Source organism: Monodelphis domestica, chromosome 2 (genome assembly GCF_027887165.1).
Source record: "Monodelphis domestica isolate mMonDom1 chromosome 2, mMonDom1.pri, whole genome shotgun sequence".
NCBI lineage: Eukaryota > Metazoa > Chordata > Mammalia > Didelphimorphia > Didelphidae > Monodelphis > Monodelphis domestica.
Window position 1 is genome coordinate 104,672,418 of NC_077228.1, and position 24,245 is coordinate 104,696,662.

General features: G+C 46.6%; 1 protein-coding gene across 2 annotated transcripts in view; it reads left to right on the plus strand.

Moving 5' to 3' along the window:
* Nucleotides 1–7,406: 7,406 nt before the first annotated feature.
* The window catches only part of LGR6 (leucine rich repeat containing G protein-coupled receptor 6), a 167,799-nt gene continuing 150,960 nt past the window's right edge, over nt 7,407–24,245 (plus strand). Inside the window, exon 1 of one of the 2 annotated variants that reach the window (XM_001368959.3) lies at nt 7,407–8,353. In XM_001368959.3, coding sequence (XP_001368996.1) covers nt 8,157–8,353 — 197 coding nt within the window. In that variant the 5' untranslated portion in view covers nt 7,407–8,156. The remainder of the gene's footprint in view (nt 8,354–24,245) is intronic. The other variant, XM_007481144.2, reaches the window with a different exon arrangement.

A 24,245-nucleotide genomic window follows, 5' to 3' on the forward strand; every position in this document is an offset into this window, starting at 1 on the left:
TTTTCTGTCCATCACTTCTCAGGCAGAAGAGCGGTCAGGACTAGGCATTAAGTGACTCACAGCTGCTTGGCACCTAGCTGCCCCCCTCTCTGTCAGTGCCTTGCATCTGTGACCCTTGTCTCTGTTGGGCTAGGGAGATAGCTGCCTGTAGTCACAGTTATAACATCTTTCTTGGAATCTCTGTGGTGGTGAGACTTTAGGACCTGTTGATGTGTCATCATGTCATTTTGGACCTCTGAGTCCAAAGGATGACAACGACCATGGAAGGAGACATGGAGATTCCCTGCTCTAAGGCTCTGTGGCCACTGGTTACTCAGTGTGAGGAGGTAGAGGCAGAGGGGTTTGTGACTCCTGGAGATGGACAGATATGTCCCACGACCCCAGTCTGCCTACTCTAGGAAAGGTGCATCCTGGTAGCAAGACTGAATGAGAGGAGAAAAATTCTTGGATGGGATATTGAAATCAATCACTCACATTTATCAAACACCTACTATGTGTCAGGCACTCTACTAAGGGGCTGGGAACAGAAGCCAGTCCCCTCAAGGAACTTACAGTAATTACAAGCAAAGCATGCTCTATCCACAATAAACAGGAAATCATTTATAGAGGAAGTGAAGAGGTGTTAGGAAAAGCTTCTTACAGAAAGCCAGATTTTGGCAGAGACTTGAAGGAATCCAGGAGGCAGAGATAAAAAGGGAGAGGATTTTAGGCACAGGGGACAGCCAGAAAAAAATACTTGGTGCCATAGATGGAGCGTCTTATTTTGGAATATTGAAGAGTATGTACATAGGTATAAGGTGTAAGAAGACTAGAAACCTGGGAATGGCGAATTAGAGCTTTGAATGCCAAATGGAATATTTTATATTTGCTCCTGGAGGCAATAGGGACCCACTGGAGTTTATTGAATGGGGTGCGGGGGTTAACTTGCACTTTAGGAAGATATGTGGCTAGCTTTTTTAGCCTTCTCTTCCAGCAGACTGAGCTAGCCTGTGCACCTTCTTGAGTTCATGGTTCCAAGGGAAGAGGGTGACTTCCTATCCCTCCTGCCAGTTTATGATCCTCATGATATCCCTTTCCTGAGCCTCTGATTGGAAGACATAAATTTCACTCAGGACAAGCGGTGGGTTTTCCAGAAAACCAGAGTAATCACGTGGCTTTTAGAATGGCTATACAGAACAGGTACCACATCTCCTAGTATGGTGGACAAAAGGAGGGAGGACTCCACCCATGGCATAAGGGGAGATACAATCCAGTGTTTTAGTCCTAAGATGATCTTGCTTTAAAATCAAAAAGTGGTCTTGGGGGCCCAAAAGGGCACAGATTAATATTAATCCTTCACAGTACCCCTTCTGAATCAATGGGAGACATATTTGTCTTCTCAATGAATTATTCCACATATATCTATACAGTTCAAGATTTTCTCCCTAGGATGCCTCAGGGCCCCAAGGTATCATATATTTCATGGAGGGTCTAACTATATTGGATGTTTATTAACATATTAAAAATGATTGATAGATGCATTGACAAGGAGCCATTAGGAGCATTTCCCTTTTTGGCTCAAGGGTTTACAATCAAAATAAAATATTAGTGCTTGAAGAAGACTATAAAGGGGTGGTTGATTCAACCCACAGTTCAGTTATATCCAAGGTTTATTCAGAGTCTCATGATATATGGCTGAATTCGAGGGATATCTTCTGTTGGTGTCATCTTCCTAGGCCATCTGGATCATGATGGTCCTTACAGCATTTCCCCCCAACAGATCTGTTTTCCTGATTCAGGTGACTGGCAACATCTTCCCCTAAAGTTGCTTAAAAATAGATCTTAATACAAAGAATCTATGAACCTTTGGATCACTTCACATGATAATCCAGCATGAGAGGACACTAATACATTGTTGGTGGAGCTTCAGATTGATCCAGTCATTTTGGAGACCAATTTGGAATTATGCTAGAGAGCTGTAGAGACCAAGTGGTACCATTCCTGGGTCTGTTTCTCAAAAAGGTCAGGGAAGGGGGAAAAGAACCTCTATATTCCAGGATATTTATGGCTGCTCGATTTGTGGCAGGGAACTGGAGGTAGGGAGGATGTCCATCATTTGGGGAGTGACTGGATGAGATTGTGGTGTATGATTGTGATGGAATGTTTTTGTGCCATAGGAAACAATGAGCAGGTTAATTTTGGAAGGACTTGAAGAAAACAGTGAAGAGTGGAACCAGGAGAACATTATATCCAACTATAGAATTAATATCTGAAGACTAACTTGCGAATGTTCACCTCCAGAGAATGAACTGAAAATATGAAATATACAATCAATCTCTGTCTACACATCTTTTTGTTGGACTGATACCTTCTATGCTATGGGGAGGAGAGGGAGAGGCTGAGATATCTGGGAATAAGTTCTAAAATTAAACAAATTTTAAAAATAAAAAGAAATCAAACAAATAAACAAAAATTCCAGGCACAAGCTGAAGAGGGCCTGCACCAAAATAGCAGCAGTGTCAGAGGAGAGAAGGCAGCATATTTGAGAGACATTGCAAAGTCCTTGCAATAGTCCTTGGCAAGCCAGATGGATATGGGGATGAAAGAGAGGAATCCAGGATGACAATTAGGCTGCAATCCTGAGGGACTGGAAAGATGGTAGAGTCTCCAATAGCAATAGGGGGAGGGTTTAGAGTGAAAGATGAGATCAGTTTAGGACATGTTTAAGATGGACATCCAGTTTGAGATGTCTGAAAGGCAGTTGGAGGTGGGACACTAGAGGTCAGCAAAGAGTGCAGGGCAGGATAAGTCGATCTGAGAATCATCAGCTCCGTGACCATCATGAAATCCATGGGAGTTGATAAGATAATCAAGTAAAGTAATATAGAGGGAGAAGAGAAGGGAGTCCAGGATGCAACACCTGTGGTTAGTGGGCATGACCTGGATGAGGATCCATAAAAGGAGAAAGAGAAAGCAGTCAGATAGGAAAAGGAGAGAGAGAGAGAGAGAGAGAGAGAGAGAGAGAGAGAGAGAGAGAGAGAGAGAGAGAGAGAGAGAGAGAGAGAGAGAGAGAGAGAGAGAGAGAGAGAGAGAGAGAGAGAGAGAGAGAGAGAGAGAGAGAGAGAGAGAGAGAGAGAGAGAGAGAGAGAGAGAGAGAGAGAGAGAGAGAGAGAGAGGAGAGAGAGAGAGAGAGAGAGAGAGGTGTCCTAAAGACCTAGAGAGAAGGTGCAGAGGGGGAATAGGTATCAAAGGCTACTGAGAGATCAAGAAGGATTAGTATTGAGAAAAGGTCACTGGATTTGACAACTAGGAGATCATTGGTAACTAAGGAGGGCAGCCTCAGTGGAGTAAGAAGTTTGGAAGCCAGTTTGTAGGGGCTTAAGAAGAGAGTAAGAGGAGGGAAAATAGAGGCACCTGTTTGTAGTCAGCCTTTTCAATGATTTGGTCACAAAGGGCTAGAGAGATATAGGACAGTGGCAAGACTAGAGGGATCAAATAAGGGTTTTGTTGAGGTCAGGAAAGATGTGGGAGTATTTGTAGGCAGTAAAGAAGAAGCCAGTAAACAGAAGTGTGTGTGTGTGTGTGTGTGTGTGAGAGAGAGAGAGAGAGAGAGAGAGAGAGAGAGAGAGAGAGGATGATAGTAAGGACAATTTGTTGAAGACAGGATGAAATGGGGTTGCTTGTACAGATGCTTGGGTTAGCTTTGGAAAGAACAGGGAAGTTTCTTTTTGTAAGACAGGAGTGAAGGATTAAACAGTGGTAGAAGACATCTGAGTGATGTCTGAGGTGAGGAAATGAAGAGAAGATGGAGGTAATAGTGAGTGACCTCAGTTCTTTCTGTTAAATATGTCAAGGTTTTCAAGCTGAGAGAGGGAACTATGGGAGGTTTGAGGAGGATGAAAAGGTTCGGAAAAGCCACTGTGGAGGGAAGGATAGTGAGTAGAGAAGGGAGGTATGGTAGGACTGCCTAGCAGTTAGGAGGGCATAGTTAAGGTTGTGTAATGTAAATCTATGGTGACTCAGTCAGAAGCATTGTGTGCTTTTCTGCATCTTTGCTTAGTATTTGTATAGAAGGGAAGGCAATAAATGATGGGAGGGATCCAAGGGTGAGGCTTGGCAGTCCACAATCAGGGCTATGATAAGGGGGCCAGGGACTCAAGAGGACAGTTTAGAGTGGAGATGGGGAAAAGAAAAAAAAATGGTTAGTGCAGTGCCTGAGAGAGCAGAGGGTGGAAGGATTGGAAGTTGCAGTGTGGATGAGGAATAGGGTTTGGTATGGGAAGGCACAGGGAGAGGTGGAAAGTTAGCAGATTATGGTCAGATAAAGGGGCTTGGGATTCTTGAACATGGAGGTAGTATATTTGTGGGAGAGAGCAAGATCAAGGCTGTGATTATCTGTGAGTTGCTGTGTCTTGACGTGAGGTGGAGAGTAGGTCATGGGAAGTTAGTAGATTGAGAAACTAAGTGGTTTGGGTGTTTGATGGAGTGCCAATATGGATGGTAAAATCCCAAAGTCTTCATATACTGGATTGGTGAGGAATATGGGGTGGGGAGGGATAATTCCATAATAAACTGAGAACTCTAACATCCCATATCAATCTACAGATCTCCCTGAAGATGAATGCTTGGCTTCTCTGCCCCAGGGCCTGGCTGCCATCTTGGCCTTCTTGGCTCCTCATTCCTCCTTTGGTTATTCTGTTCCTGCAGTTCTGGGATGGAAATATGGAGACTGAGTCAGAAAGTGTTAAACAAACAACATGGTGGAGTTTATGGAATACTGAGTTTGGAGTCATGAAGATCTGGCTTCAGTTCCTGCCTCAGATAGTTAAGTGACTAATTGTGCCTCGGGTTTCCCATCTTTAAAATGAGGGGGTTGAATTCAATGACTTCTAAGGTCTCTTCTAGCTCTGGACCTATGATCTTGTGATAAAAACTCTGGGATTTTTCTCTCACTAATACTTCCTTTTACCTGGTGGGGTGGGGTTAGGAGCAGGGGAGCAGTTGGTAGAGCACTGGACCTTGAGTAGAGTTCAAGTTCAGCCTCAGACACTTACTCAGCTGTGTAACCCTGGTACATCACTTAATCTGCCTCCATTTCTTCAATTACAAAATTGGGATAGGTGGCACGGTGGGTAGAGTGTTAGACCTGAAGTCAGAAAGACCTGAATTCAAATCTGGATTCAGATACTTCCTAGGTGGGTGACAATGGGCAAGTCACTAAACCCTGTTTTCCTCAGTTTCCTCATCTATAAAATGAGCTGGAGAAGGAAAAGATATACCACTCCAATACCTTTGCCAAGAAAACTCCAGATGAAGTCTTGAAGAATCCTACAACTGAAACAAATAAACAAAATAAAGCAATGACCTCTCTCTCCCAATGGTTGTTGTGAGGATCAACAGCTTAGTATGTGTCTGACACATAGTAGGTGCTTAACAGATGTTAGTTTCCTTTCTTCCCTCTCCTGGGAAGGTAGGATGATTGGTAGCAAAGGATGATGGAGAAGATCAGGGTAGGTTGGAGGCTAGAGTTAATCCCAAAGGAGTAAGAGCAGAGGGGGATTTTCCATTTCACAGATGATGGGGATGAAGGAGGTTGGTGAGATAGAAAGGCTGGGCCACAGCATAGATAATGTAAGAGATAGTGTTTGTTCACTCTGGTCCTGATTATGTTGGAATTTGGGGACACCACTTTTCCTCAAGCCCCACCTGAGCATTGATAAGGAACCAGATTACATTGGAAAGGACCTCCTTCCCCCCTCCACACCATCAGCTGGGTCTCAGAGTGTCTCTCACAAAGCCCCTGAAAAGAAGGAGGAAGAGCTTGAAAAGCAGCTGGATAGAGAATCATGCCTGGTATTGGGGGCATGTGAGTTCAAATCTGGCCTCAGACACTTCTGAGCTGACCCTGGCAGGTCACTTAATTCCAGTTGTCTAGATCATGTCAATCTTCTGTCTTCAAATTGATACAGATGGAAGGTAAGGGTTTACAAAAAAAAAAGAAAGAAAGAAAAGAAAAACCTACCTATGATCAAACTGAGGAGAGAATGTAGGGGTCTGAGACCCAGGCTCCTTCTGCCTCCTTTACAGATACCCCTCAGCAACTCCTTGCAAAAACAAAAAGTAAGCAAGCAAGAAAAAAAAAAGAGAAAAAATGATTTCATAATTCTTCAAACCAGGTTGTAGGGAAAGACCTGAGCCCCTAGGTGGAGCTCAACCAGCTTTTTTTTGTTATTGTTGTTGGGTTGTTTTTTCCCCCCTTTTCAGTTTAACTCAACCCAATCTGCTGCAGCTAACTGGCATTTCACTTTGTTTCTCTCTCCTCTAACATTCTCCCAACCCACTGAGACCAGTGAATTTAGGATTCTCCAAGAGTAAGGAAGGGGAGTCTTGTCTTTAAGTATGTAGTAGGTATTTAATAAATGTTTGTCTCTTCCCCTCCCCTAGGGAAGTAGAATACTGGCACAGGTGTGTGTGTGTGGGGGGGGGACAGAGGAAAGAGGTGGCAACAGGAAAAGATTTTCCATTTCCCAGGGAGAGTTGACAGTAGAGCCATTATTTCAGGACATTAGAAACTTGGATTTGGAGTCAGAGGACCTGGGTTCAAATCCTGATTCCTCTACTTTTTTTTTTTTACTCAGAACTCACATTATCTTAAGTTGCTTAACCCTCTGGACCTCAGTTTCATTATCTGAAAGATGATCAAACCAAATGAGGTTGCCTCTGAGGTCCTTTGCAGGTCTTAAACCTATGATCCTATGGCTACTTCTGATTTTGGAGTCATAAGGAAAAAGGCTCTGGGTTCAAAGCCCCTCTACCATTTTCTGTGTGGCTTATGGAAGTTAACTTCCCCAATCTGGACCTCAGTTTTCTCATATGTAAAGGGAAAGGATTGAATTTAATTACCTCTAGTTCTAAATACAGCATTTGGTATCAAAGGTGCCTCCTTTATGAAGGGGGTTCTGTTCTTGGCCAGCCATAGCCCCATGAAGACTATAGCGTCAACTACGAACTTAGAATGCTAAAAGTGGAAAGGATCCTTGGGATCATCTAGGCCAACTCACTCATTCGTTTGTTTGATTTCATTTCTTTCTTTTTATTTTAATGTACAAAAATAGATTTTCCCCTCCCTTTCCAAACCATCTATTTTACAAAGTATTAAACAAACTTAGGAGAGACGTGAACCTTTTCAGGATTGCTCCCATCTAGGGTATCAGGAGAACTTTTCCCTTTCCTCTCCAACTCAATGAATGTGGGCTCAGAGAACTTGGATTCCAGTTGCAGCCCTCAGCAGTCCGATCCTCAGTCTTGCCCCTCTCTGGGCTTGAGCTTCCTGTCCCGTGAAATAGACTTCATTGAGACCACAAGGCAGGCGATCTCCATTTGTATAGATCAACCCTCTGCTGAGAGCCCCGTGCTGGGCACTCCATGAAACAGGTCCAGAAATGGGCCGAGACAGTCTGTCCATGGCATCAGCGCCGCAGAGTAGCCGCTTCCTTTTACACTGCTTAGGCGAAGTCATTGGTCCCGAGTCCTTGCCTTCAAGAGCCATCGAAGGTCCCTTCGAGCTCTGAATAATAACTCTCTGGCCTTGGGCTTTCAGGGCCCCCCTTCTGGGTATCCCTTAGCCCTCCAGTGGGCAGCAGCCGTAGCAGCAGCAACCCATCTCCCTGAGGTCCGCGCGTTGCCCTCACCTCCCTGGATTCCCGTCTCCAGACAAGTGCAGGTCGCTGAGATCCTCGGTTTCCTATGCCTTTCCCTTAAGGTGTTTTTTTTTCTTCTTCTTGGCTTTTTTTCCCCTTTCCCCTTTCTTCAATGAAATTCCTGCCAGCTAGAAAGGCAGGAGGGAGACGGGAGCGAGCCAGAGAGTAGAAACTTTCCTTGACTCCTCCTCCGCCTGTGTCTCCCTCCCTTGGCAAGCCCAGCCCGTGAAACTCCAGAACGAAGATCACTCAACAATGCCTGCCCCTCTCTGACTGCGCCGTCCCCACGCGCTGCGCCCGCCGAGCCGCCGCCGCCGCCGCCGCCGAGCTCAGCTCAGCCCGAGGCTGAGCCTGTCGCGACAGGGAGGGAGACCGCCCGGGATCGGAGGCTGGCTGGGCTGCGGAGAGGGAGAGGGCTTGCAAGGGAACTTTGCCCGCCGTGCCCGTCAGGTGCCCTTCAACCTGCCGGCCGCCAAGATGCCCACACTGGCCTCGCTCTGGGCTGTGTGGCTCTACGCTGTCGTGTGCCACGCCGGGACCCCCCAGCCGGGGCCAGCGCCTGCCTGCCCGGCTCCGTGCCACTGCGAGGAGGACCGCATCATGCTGTCGGTAGACTGCTCGGAGCTGGGACTTTCCGCGGTGCCTGGGAACCTGAACCCCCTGACGGCGTACCTGTGAGTACTGAACTCTCATTTCCTTCCTTTCTCCTTTGGCTCCTCTCCTCCTGCTCTGGGGGCACTGCTGGGCAGCAGCTTGCTCTCAGCGCCCCATTGCCTGGAGCAGACTCGGTGATGTCCCCTCCATCGTAGAGGTGCACCCGAAGGCATCCTCTCTGGTCCATCCCTCTCTCCAAGTCATTTGCTGAGCCCCAACAGAACTCTCTACGTCTGCTGGGAGAGATGAGGATGTATGTCCCAAATCCAGTTGGCTTCTCAAGACTGGCACAGTCTAAACTCGAAAAGACAAGATGTCCTTGCCCTCCTAAATTTTGATTTCCCAGTTAGCTGGGGTTCAGAGCATTGGCTCTGGTCACCTGGATTCCATGAGTTCCCTCTTCAGAGAGGACGGTGTAGTTAGTGAAAAGGAAAGAGTGCTGGTCTTGGGTTTAGTTCCCACCTTGCAACTTACTACCTGTGGGGCTCTGGGCAAGTCACCTCATCTCTCTGAGCTTTGGCTTCCCCCTTTACAAAATGGGGAGGTTGGAGCAGAATAGGAAGGGGGTATCAGGGAAAACAGCCTAGCTGTAGCTGCCAACAGGTCACGGGATTCCCATTTAGAGGGGCATAAATAGGCACTGAACCACTATTTTCATTTCTTCAGCATCTGGTTAAGGGGTGGTTGAGGGCAAGACTGCTTGTCTCAAATGGGGTGTGATTCTGATGAGTGAAGGGCAAGGTAATATTTCAGTTGTCCAGGGCAAGGCGACAGATTTTTTGGAGTTAAACTGGGATTGATTTAGGGGTCCCAGGGCTTGGGGCAATGAAGGCATATATTTATTCCTTATTTCCTTGGTAAGGGGTCCCTTAGGGTACCCTCTGATCCTGGCCCTCCCTCTTCTCCCAAGGGCCTCTCTAATGTTGTGTCCCAGGGGGGAAGCCTCCTCAGAGACATAATTTGTGGCCAGACAAAGAGGTTGAAAACCAGAGAACCATTTTTAGCATCAGAGTTGGGGTGAGATGGTCTGGGGAAGAGGAGTGTGAAGGAGAGTCTGCTAGGGTAACACCTCAGTCCAGCTGGGCCAGACCGTAAATCCTGGAGAAGAAAAGGAGTTTGCCCTCAAGTCTCCCTGGTTTTGATTCTGGTTCCTAGTGGTAAGTACAGAAGGGGGAAAGATTGGTTTTATCCAGGAAGGATGTTGGAGGGATAAGTGACTAGATTTCTATCCCCCACTCTATACTCTTTCCCAAGTTCTGGGGGAATCACTGTCTTCCCTCCAGGGAGCTCCATTTCTCTCCTTCCAGAGCAGGTAAAATTGGGAAAGTCCAAAGCTTTGGAAGAAAAAAACTCTTGGAAGACTGGGTATCCTTGACATTGGGGTGTGGCTCTGGCCTTCCTTGGATAGCTCTTCCCAAATGATAGGGGAAGTGATTATTGGAGTAAATGTCATGCTTCAGTAGAAGGAGCACTGGCATTGGAGTCAGAAGACCTGGATTCAAATTCCACTTTGGATACTTACCTGTACTCTCAGTTTCCTGTGAAATGAGGTGATTAGACTAGATAATCTTGGAGATCTCCTGTAGCTCTAGATCTCTGATCTGATGATCAAAAGAGATGCTGCTCCTTCATGCTTCCAGATTGCATTAGCCCCAAGGGCTTTTGAAAGGTCAGTAGAGCTAAGATGTCCATGACGGGCAGTTCCTTGGAACTGGACAACAGGGAAGATTATCCCAGGCTCTCAAGAGAGGAGTAAATCTATTCCATTGCCTCCTACTTCTTTAGGGAGGGCCTTAGAAAGCTATCCTCAGCTTTTCCAGCCTGAGTACTGCAGGTTTTGAGATCTCTAAGAGGTCCCAGGTTCAGGCACAAGTCAGTTGTGTTCCTAGCTTCCCATTCTAGGGCTTTTAGCACCTTTCTTGGAGTGAACATATGGAGTATGTTTTTGGCATCCAGCCTCTTCTCTCTCCCTTAGGTCCATCTGATCATTATTCTGCCCCGAGAAATCGAACAGCCCAGATGGGCAATACCTCTCCTTCTCAGTAAGAACACCTGGAATGGAAAGCCAACACTTCTACTCTTAGGGACTCAGGATCATTGGGGTGCTTTTTTCTACCAACTCAAAACAATTTCCCCAGACTCCTCCAAAAGAAGTTAGTCCTTAGTGCTCAGTGAAGTTGGCTTTTTCTGAGCTTTTCCTGGCTGGTCCCTGTTGACTCTAAGCTGCAGGGCAGACGATCTCAGCTAGCTCCAGGCTGAATCCTAGAGTGGAGTTCTCCCCCAAAGAGATGACAGATTCCAAGGCAGTGTCTGGAATTTAGCAGGAGCCCTCAGAATCTGGGAGAGAAATGGGACATAGAATTATAGCCGGATGTCTGCTTGGGCTGTGGAAGTATCAGACTGGGAGAAAAAGATCTTTCTTTGTGTCAGCCCTGGCCAGATGGACAAATAACAGACCATTTACCAAAAGTATTGGTGATAGCAGGGAACAGGGCAAGGTGCAGAAGGGATATTCTAGTTTTGTTAAAAGAGGTGGGCAGTCTAGAATTTGGAGTGCTGTTAGATTATCTAATCCAACCCCCCATTTTAAAAAAGGAGAAAATTGATGGTGAAATAATTTCTCAAAGGTCCCTCAGTGGTAGAGTTCAGATTTGAACTCAGGTCTTTTGACTCCAAATCAACTACTCAAGCATCAACTACATAGGCAAAGAAGAATTATGGGGGTGGAAACAGAAACATTTTATTCTTTTTTAAATGGTACCCAGAGGGGACATATCCTAAAGAAAGCTAGGTGGCACAGTAGATAGAGTTCTAGGCCTTGAATCAGGAAGATCTGAGTTCAAATCCAGCCACAAGAACTTGCTACTTAAAGCTGTGTGTAAATCATTTAGCTCTGCTTTAGTTTCTCAACTGTAAAATGGATATAATAATAGTACCTACCTTCCGGGGTTGTTGTGATGATCAAATAAAGTAATATTTGTAAAACAGCATACATAGTGCCTGGCACATAAAAGTAGCTTAACAAATAATAGTTTTCTTCCTTCCATTTTAGCTTTCACATTTGGGTTAAGGCAACTAACACCTACTTGCTGGGAAATTCTACTGTTGTTCAGTTGTTTCAGATTCTTTGTGACCCATTTGGGGTTTTCATGGCAAAGATACTGGAGTGGTTTGTCATTTCTTTCTCCAACTCATTTTCAGATGAGGAAATTAAGGCAGACAGGGTTAAGAGGCTTGCCCAGGGTCACACAGCTATTAGGTGTCTGAGGCTGGATTTGAATTCAGGAAAATGAGTCTTCTTGAGTCCCGACTATCCCTCTATCTCCTGATGCTTTAAACTCTGCAATACGACAGCTCTTAAAGGTCTAGCTCTCAAAGATAAAGATAATTGCTATGAATTGGGATTGTTTCGTTCATTTTGTTGGTATTGCTAGTGCCTAGCATGGTGCTTGGCACAGAGTAGGTGCTTAATAAATGCTTGTGGCTTGGTTGAGATGTCTCTGTTCTGTATATAGTAGGGACATCAAAGGATGGGTGGAAAGCCACTTGGCATGAGAGTAGGGCTGAATGAATACCAAGTGAATTGAACCAGAAGGAGGCAGCTTGTTGCGGGCAGAGAGTTGGCTCTGGAGATAAAAGATCCTTCCTTGAATGAGGCCTCCCACTACCTATCACTGGCATAACCTTGGACAAATTACTGGATTGTCCAGCCCTAACCTCTCTCTGTTAAATGAGGAGTTTGGATTAGATGCCTTCAATGGTCTTATCTAATCCTCAGTATATGATTCTATGAAAAAAGAGACAATAAGCTCTAGGGGGAATGACACTTATTTTACTCCATTCTTGAGAAAATAATTGTGGGCTTATGGGTCCTTGAGGAAGGTGAGGCATGAAAGGAAGCATTTTCTTTAAACCTTTACCTTCAGTACTAAGTATCACTTCCAAGGCACAAGAAAGGACTAGGCTAGTAGTTTTAAGTGACTTGCTCAGGATCACACAAAGAAGATGTGTCTGAGGCTAGATTTGAACCCAGGACCTGCTTCCAGACCTAGCTCTCTGTCCAGTGAGCCACCTAGCTGCTCCTAGGAAACATTTTTGATAAGGGAGATCAGTCTCCAGTTGTTGTGTCATTTAAGGTTGACAATGTGTTAACTTCACAAGAAGCCTCTGAGTCGTAAGGATAATGACTGGACCTATGATTGAACTGACATGGAGGACTTCCACATGAGGAAATTCCCTCTACCAGTGCTCCTCTTGTAACTCGTTGTCCCCGAGAGTTGCCCAGATCACAGAGAGGTGAAGTCATAAACATACACACAGTTTGTGTCAAGTGCCAGAAATGGGACTCAAACCCAAGTCATCTTGACCCTTTATCCACTCTGCCCCTTTGCTCTCAGTGTTAGCATGATTATCACCACTTCTCAGATGAGAAAATCCAAATTGCTCATGCGTAAAGTCCCTCTATGAAGAAGTGACTTGTCCATGGTCATGAGGCTAGTCACACCTTTAGAGTGCAGACTTAGCTCAGGTCTCCTGACTCCCGATCCGGTGTTCTTTCCACTATCGCTGTTGTGTGGTTGAGAAAGATACGTATGTGGGCACACGTGTGCGCATGTAGTTCAGTCATTTCAGTCATGTCCAACTCTCTGTGACCCCATTGGGGTTTTCTTGGCAAAGTCACTGGACTGGTTGGCCATTTTCTTTTCCATGTATGTGTAGGGGAGCTTTAATTCTCACCCCACAGAATAGATTTTCATAATGGAATAAAACAAGCCGGATGACCTTTGGAGAGCCTTTAGAAGAAGTAGCTCAGTAACCGCTGGAGGACCATACCATTCCCTATCAAATTGGACTTTGGGGATTTGTTTTTTCTCCCTCTGGGCAGGATTGTATTTAGCCCAGCCTAGAGGGAAGAGGCTTTCCCCTATTTGTTGAGATCTTGGGAGGAAGCGATGCTGCAGACAAATTTTTCCACAGGTAAGAAGCTTTCCTGTTAGGAAGTTCTTCCTTATGTCTAACTTGAACTTTGCCGATTTCAGATCCATAGTTATGGCCTGTCCTGCTCCATTTGGATTGGGAAGATGGAGCTTAGATCTGCACAGACCATTAGCTTCTCCTCTTGCTTCCCCTCTGCCCTGCCTCATGCTCTAGGACAGGATTTCTGAAGATGGACATTTCTTCCTCCCCTCTGTAAAGCTCTGTAAACCCTGTCCTCGGTGCTAGGGGGCAGACAGTAAACAGGAACCATAGTCCCAAAGTCTGGGAAGCTCATTGAATCCACAAGTCTTTAGGAAGTGCCTGCTGTATGCCAGGCACTGTGCCAAGCATTGGCAATAGAAAGATGAGTCTATCGCTGCCTCTCCCTTCCCCAAACACTTTTTCAGTTGGCTATCTCAGGCCCTGGGGAGACCCTGGGGCCAGCTTCCAGGCAGGAAAGGAAGGTAGCTGAGGTGGGCACCCCTGGAGCCCTGCCCAGGGGATAGAGGAGAAGAAGACACACTTCCTCAGGGAGTTTCCAGTCTGAGGGGGAAACAGTCCCTTGCCTGATGGAAGACCTTCTCCCTTCCGCATAGACAAAGATCCATAATCAAGTATAAAGAAGACAAAGCCACTCTGATTCCCAATTTGCTATTTAGAACTTCTGTGCCCTTGTCTAAGACCACTTTGGGTCTTAATTTTCCCCTCTAAAGTGAGTGGGTTGGGCTAGACATTCTCCAAAGTCTCTTCTAGATTCTCTGATCTATCCCTAAGGTTAGGTGATTGCCTGGGTCCTTGTCCCCCATGCCCCAGGCGCTGGACAGTGACTCAGAGGAGCCTATTGGGGAATCAAGGGAGCAGCTAGTCAGAGACATCTAGGGGCACTGAAGAGAAGGGGCAAACAAGGGGGAGAGTTATTCCAAGAAATGGGGTCCCTGGGGGGTATCTCCTGTGCCAGCCTCACTCCAAAGCAAGGCCTGGGGGGCCGGGCTCATCAGAGGGCAGACCCCATGGGAGGGTGAGGGGTGGAGGAGGTTTGGGGAGGGGGGTAAGGAGGAGCCAACACCCTAGTTCAAAGGAAAAGCAGGAAACAAAGCCTTAGGCAAGAGAAAAAGGAAACCTCTTGGTTGGTTCTGGCATCAGGCATGGGGTGCGGTCGGGCGGGGTGCGGCTGGCGGAGGAGAAGAAAGCTTGGTTCAGAACACAGCCCCCCCCATTCCCCACATCCCCACCCCAGCCCCTTTCCTCCATTATCCCATGAGCTTTCAACTGTGAGGCCCAGCTCCCCTCCCCTCTCTTCCCCCATCCTCTTGTCCCCAGGTTGGCATCTTTGTTTTGGCATTCGCCTTCTCCCTCTCCCGGTTGGTGCTCATGGCTTGTCTACCCCAAAGGTGAGTGGGGGTGGGGTAGACAAGCTCTCCAGAGGGAACAGAGATGAAAGAAAAAAGAAGCCAGAGTCCAAGTTGAGAAGCCAACTTTGCTGGGACTCCCCCCACCTTCCTCACTCTGAGTTCTGCTTATTGAGCATCCCCTTTCCGCTCCCTGGGAGACATGTTAGGGGTTGGCTGGAGAGATCCCTGCTCTGTGGGGTGGGGGCTGACCCATCTTCCAGCTCCTTCCTCCAGCGTAGTAGGGAGCATTGAGCCCTCCTACCCTCCCATCAGCCCTTTGCCTTGTTGGAAAAAAGGGGGCTCCCAGGAAGGGGCTGCATCAGTTTTTAGGCTCAGGGTCACTGAGATAAGGGAAAGATTTCTTCTTCTCTCCCCTCTCCCCCTACCTTCCACCTCAAGATGCCCAAGGAGATGGGGGGAGGGTGGTAGGGGTGGCGCTGGGGAAGGCTATTCCCTTGCCCTTTGGGAGGGAAACATTCTTCAACCTGGAAAAGGCTGGCATTCTATACCATATATATGCATATATTTGTGGGATTCAGCTCTTCTCAGAAAGGGAAATCCTGAGAACTGTGCACCCCCTCACCCCCTCCTGGAGCAGCTCAGAGGAACCCGCCTATCACTCAGAGCTCCTGCCTTTTTCATGTTGAAGTACCTCCAGAGGGCAGTGTCTTCCTCTAAATTCTGCCTTCTAGTGCTGGGTGACCTTGGGACAGTTACTCACCCTCTCTGTGTGGGAAGAAGTAGGTTGGGGACCAGGCAGACAAGGACAAGGACCTATATACTTGGGGGCTTTGGGCTCCTAAAGGAAGATACAAAGGATGAAGCATTTGAATCTGAGAGGAGGAAGCAGCTTTCAACTTTTCTCTTTTTTTTTGCCCATTTTCTAAATGAGCCTTCTTCAGTTGGACCCACTTTAATGACGAGGGGCGTGTGATGCCCATTCCCCTACAGTGGTTAGGCTTCTCCTTTCTGTCCTCCAGACTTAAAAGCCTGGGCCCCAGGAGGAGAAAAACACCAGAGAGGCCAAACTTGGTCAGTGAGAAGAGAGTTATTTTGGAAGTGGTGGGAGGGCATGGCAGGCGGAGGAGAGCTTTCAGAGAGCTATGGGGTTGGCACATCGCCCCCCCGGAGCTGTGCCAACCTGGGCAGCAGGCAGGGGCCAGAGCCAGCTGCTCAGGGACAGGGCACCTACAGAACTGAAGTTTCCTTTCATGTTCCCGCTCCCAGACCCCTCACCCAGTTTCTGCCACCTTTTTCATCCTTCCCTTAGAGCAGCCTGGAAGAGGAGACCTTTGGGAAGGGCAATGAGTCTCCTCTTTGCCCATCCTGTGCCCAGGCTTCTCTCTAGCCCTTTGATAACAGGTATTCTTTCCATCTAGCCATCAGACACAGAGTTGAGGCTTGGAGCCATAGAACAGGCATTGTGGTATACTGGAATACACATTGGATCTGGAATCAGGGGACTTAGGTTCCAATCCTGCTTCTTACCTGGGCAAGTCACTTAAACCATCCTGGCCTCAGTTTCCCTCTGTGCAGACGAAGGCATTGGACCAGACAACCTCTAAGTTTTTTCAGCTCTAATTGTATTAATCTGGGATCAGAGGCTAGAATCCTATCCCACTCTTCTTGAGGCATTCCCAGGAAATGAATGAGGCTACCAGGTAGGTTTAGCCCCAGACTTAGCCCAGATTTATTGACTCAAATGGGCTGCCCCCCCCCCAGTTCCTCTCTCTGTATACCACATTAGTAGTATCCTGCTAGTCACTTAATCCCAATTGCCTTGCCCTTGCCCTTCTGGCCTGGATCTGTTACTAGGGCAGAAGGTAAGGGTTTTAAAAAAGTTAGGATCCTGATTCCCATAACCTCAATCGATGCTTACTCTGCCATAGTCAGGCCACGGTCATGGGAATTCTGAGCTGCCCCAAGGGATGGACGGGATCATGAGCATCCTAGCCCCACTGCCATCCCAGAGCCTGAATCCAAATAGGAACAGAGAAGGTGTGCAGAGCCACGTGTCCAATTTCCTGTCTCATCCTCTGATCCAATAAACATTTATTAAACACCTACTATGTGCCAGGCACCACGCTATGGGCTGGGAATTCGATTAACAAAAAGAAAGACATTCCCTGCCCTCAAGGAGCTTACAGATTAATGGCAAGAGACAACACACCAGAGCAGGTGGTGGGTGGGAATCCAAGGAGTACCCAGCACACAGCCATCCTGTTTTATGGAGCTGACACCAGTAGATGCAAAGTGGAGTGAGCTGAAATTCCAATTTCTGCCCTCTACAAAGAAAGGCATTGGGAGGAGTTTGATCCTCCAGCCTTCCAATCAGAGGGGACAAGAGGCTGGGGGAGGTTCTCCCTGGGCTTTTGACATAGGGATGTTGTAGTCAAGGGAAGGAAGGTCTGGACAGACCTGGAGGCAGGAGAACCTGGGTCTGAATCCTGCCTCTGCTACCAGCTGTGTGACTGACCAAATCATGTGACTTCTCCCAGCCTCAGTTTCTTAGTTTGTAAAAGAGGGATAAGAATAGCGCTTACTCCACAGGGTTGTTGTGAAGATATGATAAGGTGTGAAGTGCTTTGCAAACTTGAAGTGTGACATAATATATAAATATATAAAGATCTATTATTGTTATTATTGAGGAGAAACAGGGGAATTATATACAGAGAACTTCATGGGAAAGAAGAGTCAGCATTATCCCCAAATATTTATTGTCTATGGGTCACTGTGCCAAGAGCTGAGGGCAGGACCTAAAGAAAGCGGGGTTCTTACAAATCTACCCTCAAACACTTTCTTGTATAGTTGTCTAATAGATGAGAAGAGAGATTTCCGGGCAGGAAGTCCTAATTGCCTAGCGATCGACACAGATAAGAGCAATGGACACTCAGGGGAAGGAGAGGCCATGGAGGATTGGGGCAGTTTAGAAAGCTTCGGAAAGGAGGCAGCAGGGAGCAGCTCAGGTGGAGGTTCTGGGTTCCAATGTGGCCCAGACACTTCCTAGCTGTGTGACCTTGGGTAAGTCACTTTACCTCGATTGCCTAGCCCTTATAACTTGGAATCATTACTTAGTAGTGATTCTAAGATGGAAGGTAAGGGTTATTAAAAAAAAAAAAGAAAGAGAAAAAGGCTGGCAATGGACTTAGAATAACGCAGGTACCTTAGATGTCACATCCAGAACCTCTCTCCTGACCTCCAGCCTTGAATCTCCAACAGCCCACTGCATAAACTGGATGTCCTGGAGAGTTCACATAAAAGCTGAACCGATTCCTCCCCTCCCAAACCCTCTTCTCTGCAGCTAGCAAAGTAATCTTCCTAAAGGGCAGTTCTGACCTTGTCACCTCTCTCCCACCCTACCCCGCCCCATTCAACGAACTTCACTTTCAGGATCATGCATTAAATCTTCCTCATTCATTGTTAGAAGCCCTGGCTTCTTCCTCCCTCTCCAGCCTTCTTTTTAAACTCTTACCTTCTGTCTTAGAATCAATAAGGCAGAAGAGCAGTTAAGGGCTGGGCAATTGGGGTTAAGAGACTTACCCAGGATCACACATCTAGGAAGTATCTGAAGCTAGATTTGAACCCAGACCCTCTCATTCTACTAAGCCACCTCACTTCCCCCTTTTCCTTATACCTTCCTATCTTCTACATATTTTTGATTCAGTGACACTGGAACAACATTCCATCCCCAACTCTCACATCTGAGCACTTTCACTGAGTGATCTCCATGCTTGGAAAGGGAGGGAATAAGCATTTATACAGCACCTACTATGTGCCAGGTACTGTGCTAAGTAAGGGCTTTCTAAATATCTTAGTTGAACTTCATAGTAACCCTACAAGATAGGTACTATTATGATCCCCATTTTATAGTTGAGGAAACTGAGACAAATGGGGTTAAATGACTTGCCCAGAGTCACACAGCTAGTAAATGTCTGAGGTAGAATTCAAACTCAGATCATGCTAACACTGGACCCAGCTCTTTATCCATTGTCACGTGGCTTCCAGAAAGGCCATCCCTCCTCATCTCCACCTCCTGGCTTCTCTTGGCATCCTTCAGATGTCAATAGAGATCCCACTTTCTGCAAAAACATCTTTTCCAGTCATCTTTGATTTTAGTGCCTTCCCCTGAGACTACTTCCAGTTGCTCCTGTCTATGTCCTATTTGACCATTATTGTTTGCATGTTGTCTCCCCCGTTAGACTATGAGCTCCTTGAGGGCAGGGATCCTTTTTGCCTTTCCTTCTGTCTCCAGTGTTCAGCAGAGCCTGACACACCAATCAGTCAATAAACATGAATGAAGCACCCAATGGATGCTACACATATGTATGACATACACAGTAGGCACGTAATAAATTTAATTTAAATATTCTAAATTTTTAAAAAATAAATATAATAAATTAATTTAATTTAAAAATAAAATAATAAAATAAAAATAATTTAAATTTTAAATTAAATAATTTAAATAAAAGAAGAAATAGTTGAGTTGACTTATCTGAGAGGAGGTATCATTCCATGTATAAGCAAGACTGAGTAGGGATGGGGGCTAGATTTCTGTTTTCATGGACCCAAGGAACTCCCAGGGGAGATGTCTCCCTCTATCAAAGTGGGTTTGCTTTGCAATGTTTCATTTAAAAAAATCCCTTACCTTCCATCTTAGAATGTATTGGTGCCAAGGCAGAAGAGTCGTAAAGGCTAGGCAATGGGGGTTAAGTGACTTTCCCAGGGTCACACAGCTAAGAAGTATCTGAGGCCAGATTTGAAACCCAGGACCTCCGGTCTCTAGGCTTGGCTTTCCATCCAGTGAGCCACCCATCTGTCCCCTGCAATGTGTCATATTTAAATATTCAATTTTATTTCACTTCCAGTTCCTCACTCTCTCCCTTTCCCCACCCACTCAGAAGGCAAGAAAAAATAACCCCATTATAAATACATATAGATATTGCCGCATATTCAAGTGACAGTATTTGATAGAGGCAGAGATGCCAAGGCTTCCTGGCTTGAAGACTCCTCTCTACCCACTGCTCCAAGCTGCCTCCCCAAGGCTGGGAATCAAGACTCAGAAAGGAGATTAATATAAGGATAAGTTATAAGTCTCTTCAACTGCTCCTTTCTCAACGATCCACAATGACATCCCCTTTGGGGTAATGATTTGGAAAGACATGGGGAGAAACTGAGGCACAGAGAGGGGCTGTTCCTTTCTTAAACAATGTAGATCCTTGCTTGGAGCAGGATCCTGGAGTCCCAATTCCCCATAATTCCCCATACCCATTCCCAGTTGCTTATTTGCTTTTGTCAGTAGGTGTGTGTGTGTGGGGGATGTTCTTGAGAGTGTCCAGGCAGAAGGAATGATGAGAGTCTTTGTGGGAATGCCAGGGATTTAGATGTGGTTCTTGGGCTGGAAGTCATTACGACTAAACAGGAGGGCAGTGGTCCAGGGGGAGGAGGGCAGCTTTGTAGCTGACCCTGAGGATCTGGTCGCCCATCACCTGTCACACTTGTTGGGCAATGTTTCTGTGTGCCCATGGTGGGTGGGGCTTCTCCAATGCTGGGCAGGGTTAGGTGGTGGCCTACTTAGAAATGGGGGGATTGGATAAAATAGCCCTGGCCACCCCCAAAGGTCACACAGAGAGTTGGGGACCTGTTAACCTGGATACACCCTCCCTATGAGAAATGGAGGTTAGAAAGTCCCCCTAAAGGAAGCTCCAATTCTACCCTGGTAATAGGGGCCAACATCAGTAGGTACCAATGATTTTCCATCTAGGAAGACTTTGTAGAACCTGGCAACATTATTATCCCCTGTTCCTCATTCCTTGTGCACCCGGATCATGTTGCATTCATTTGACTTAAGGAAGTGCCTCAGTTCCCACATCTGTTAAGTAGGGATAATAATCTTAATCCCTGCCCTTCTTACCTCCTGGGGCTGTTGGGAGGTCAAATGGGGTAACTGCTAGAGAAGCCCTTTGAAAATTTAGAACATCTCCCACTGGGTTTGATTACTTTTCGAAGGGTGGTGTAGTTGATAGAGAGCTGGCCTTGAAACCAAGATCATCTGGGCTCCAATCCTGCTTCTGACATATATTGGCTGTGTGACTTTCCACAAGTAACTTAACCTCTCACTGGCAACTCTCAATGATTAAGACATTTGCAAATAAGACTCCAAATTACATTAGTAAGAGGGAGGGAAGTTCCCTATCCCCCTAGACTTATTTTTTCTTCTCTTCTTTTTTAAACCCTTATCTTCTCTCTTAGAATAACACTATCTGCTGGTTCCAAGGCAGAAGGGCTGTAACGGCTAGACAATGGGGGTTAAGTGATTTACCCAGGGTGACACACAGCTAGGATGTGTCTGAGGTCAGATTTGAACCCAGGACCTCCTGTCTCTAGGTCTGGCTCTCAGTCCACTGAACCATCCAGCTGGCCCCCAGCCCCATGTTTCAATATGTGTGTCTGTCTTACATCTTCTTGGAGGCATATCCTGTCTGCTGCTGTAAAACTGGAATCGATAGAGAAATGGCATCATTCTCATTCATATACTCCTTTAGACTGGGAGCTCCTTGAGGGCAGGGACTAGGGCTCTTCCTCCAGCACCAAGGACAGGGCTTTTCCTATGGGAGCAGACTGGCAGATCACTGATCTCATTGAGTTTTGTGATCCTCAGAGTCGCAGCCATTTAATCATCAAGCATTTCTTATGCAGCTCCCCTGTAACAAGTATTGTGCTAGGAACTGGGGGAACAGCCAAAGAGAAAAGAGCTCCTGCCCTCAAGGAGCTTCTATCCTTCTATCCTGGGAAGACAATGCTGTGCCCTGAACACAAGGTAGGGCTGGGGGGAAGAGGCAGGAAAGGGCTCCTACAGAAGGTGGTGCTCAAGCTGAGTTTAAAGGGAAACTAGAAATTCTAAGGGGCAGAAGTGAGGCAGGAAGCACTCCAGGCATGGAGGCAATCAGTGTAAAGGCAGAGAGATAGAGGATGGTTTGTTGTATGGGAGAAACAATAAGGAAGCTATTTTGACTGGACCATAGGGGGAGTGGAGGGGGAGTAAGGTTGGAGCCAGAATATAATGGACTTCAAATGCCAAACAGAGGAGTTTGTATTTGTTCTAGAGGTACTAGGGAGCCACTGGAGTTTATTGAGCGAGGGAGTAGTATGATCTAGTCTTTGCTTTAGGGCTGTCACAGACTTGTGGTATAGTGGAAAACTTGCTATGATACAATCTGAGAAAAGAATGATTGAATAGGGGAGAGACTTAATTAGGAAGACTAATTGCAGCAGGGGAAACAAAGTCAGTAAACATTTATATAGTGCTTACTATGCACCAGGCACTTGGCTAAGAGTTTTACAAATATTATCTCATTTGGGCCTTACCCCTTACAACCTTGGGGGATAGGTGCTATTATTAACCTTCTTCTATAGATGAGGAAATTGAGGCAAACTGAGGTTAAGTGACTTGCCCAGAGTCACACAGCTAGAAAGTATCTGAAGCCAGTTTTGAACTCAGGTTATCCTGAAATCCAGCCCAGGGCTCTATCCACTGCATTACTGGGTATCATTGCATGATGGTCCATTGGAGAGGTAATGAGAGTGGGGTAGCCATATCAGCCTACCACTACTCAGTTTTCTGGATGAGGAAACTGAGACCCAGGAAGGCCAACTGGATTATCTGAGGTCACCCAAGCAGGTATGGCAGAGGGCAGGGCAGAGCAGATCATCCATGCTGGAGCCATGATGGTGTCTCAGCCACACCCTCTCCTGTCTGGGAATCCCCCCACCTCAGGTCTCTCCAGAATCTAGGGCAGTCACCAATTGGGGTGTGTGTGTAGGGGGTTGGGAGCAGGAGAGGATCGAGTGTCCAAGAATTGTGAATGTTGAGGCAAGAGGAGGCGTAAACTAATCTCTTACCTTTGTGCTAGAGGGCGGATCAGCAGGCAGGGATGAGAGGAGGAAGGAAGGGAGCTTTTGTCCAGAACAAAAGTGGAGAATAAAAACTGGGACAGAGACCCTGTGGGGGCCCACCCCTACTCCAGCAGACACACACACTCCCTCCCTTGGGTGGCCACAAACAGTTCCTCATTCAGGATCCACTGGAGCCAAGAGAAGCCTGTTGTGCCTCCTCCTGCCTCTTGGGGATCTGATGGGAAAAAAAGGAGAGACTGTGAAGGGATGATCTCTCTCCCAGCACCTTCAATCCCTCTCCCACCCCTTCCGCCATGCTAGTTATAGTACCCGGGGAGCTGTTGAACTGGGAGATGGAGTAGGCAAGGAAGCTCTCTCCCTTAATAACTTAAAAGACAGGAAAACTGCCCAGTGCTGCCTGCGTTGAGACTTAAATAGAAGCCAGGCAATGAGCTGAAAAAGAAACTAGGCATTGGGCTTTAACGGAAGCTACATCTTCCCTCCAGCTGACATGTATTGGGTTTTTTCTTGAGATTCTGAGCCGATTGGCAGACCATGGAAAGAGAGAACACTGGATCTTGGGTGGGATAGGGTGGGTCTGGGGATTGGCGAGTTTTCTAGACTTAGAATTTTTAGAACTGCATGTGTCCAGACATGGACCCAGATGGAGCAAGTAGAGGTCAAGCCAGGAAGACTGGTGGATGGAGCCCTTGCTAGGATAGGAGGATCAAAAGCATCTTACCAGTCAGTAATGGGAGAGAATCCTGAGCTCCATGGACAGGCATCTCATTCTCACAGCAACCCAGAGAGGGAGATGCTATTATTATTTCCTTTTTCCAGATGAGGAAACTGAGGCACAGGGTGTGTCCAGTTGCCCAGGGTCATTTAATACTAAATAAATTAAGATGGAAGATAAATATTTTATTTTATTATTTTTTAAACCCTTACCTTCTGCCTTAGAGTTAATACTGTGTAAGGGCTAGGCAATGGGGGTTAAGGGACTTGCCCAGGGTCACATGGTTAGGAAGTGTCTGAGGCCAGATTTGAACCCAGAACCTCCCTTCTCTAGACCTGACTTTCAATCCACTGAGCCACCCAACTGCTCCCAATATTTTAAATAATAATAATGATAATATGAGCCAAATGACATCCATTCCAGCCAAAACAAGAGAGAAACATCTTGACTCTAGAGCAAAAAGGATTGTATGGGAGTATTCCTGACTCCAACTCCAGTCCTCAGCGAATGGCATCATGCAATTGCCTCTAAACAGAGCTTAGAATTCTGGTCATGTCCATTCTGGTTTTCTCACAGCATAGACTTTCCTTCCTGGGCTTTACTGTCCTCAATCTATGCCAGCTCTGGACCATTGGAGCTCTTGGGCCATGACTTTCGCCTCCTTCCAACTTATCCCCTTACCCCAAGTCAGTGTTAGAACTTGAAGGGCACCTGTTGTGCGCTAAAGGAAAACCTGGACTGGCATCAGTTTCCTTAGTTCCTTTCAGATGCCACCTGAGTCAGATCCTTGGTTTAATATGGAATCTTCCCCTTTCCCCTCACCCCCATCCTTGATCTTCAGTAGACTTGGAATATGGAACCCCTGGGTTAGAATTTTGCCCCTGTCCCTGACTTGCTGGGCAGCTTTGTTGTTGG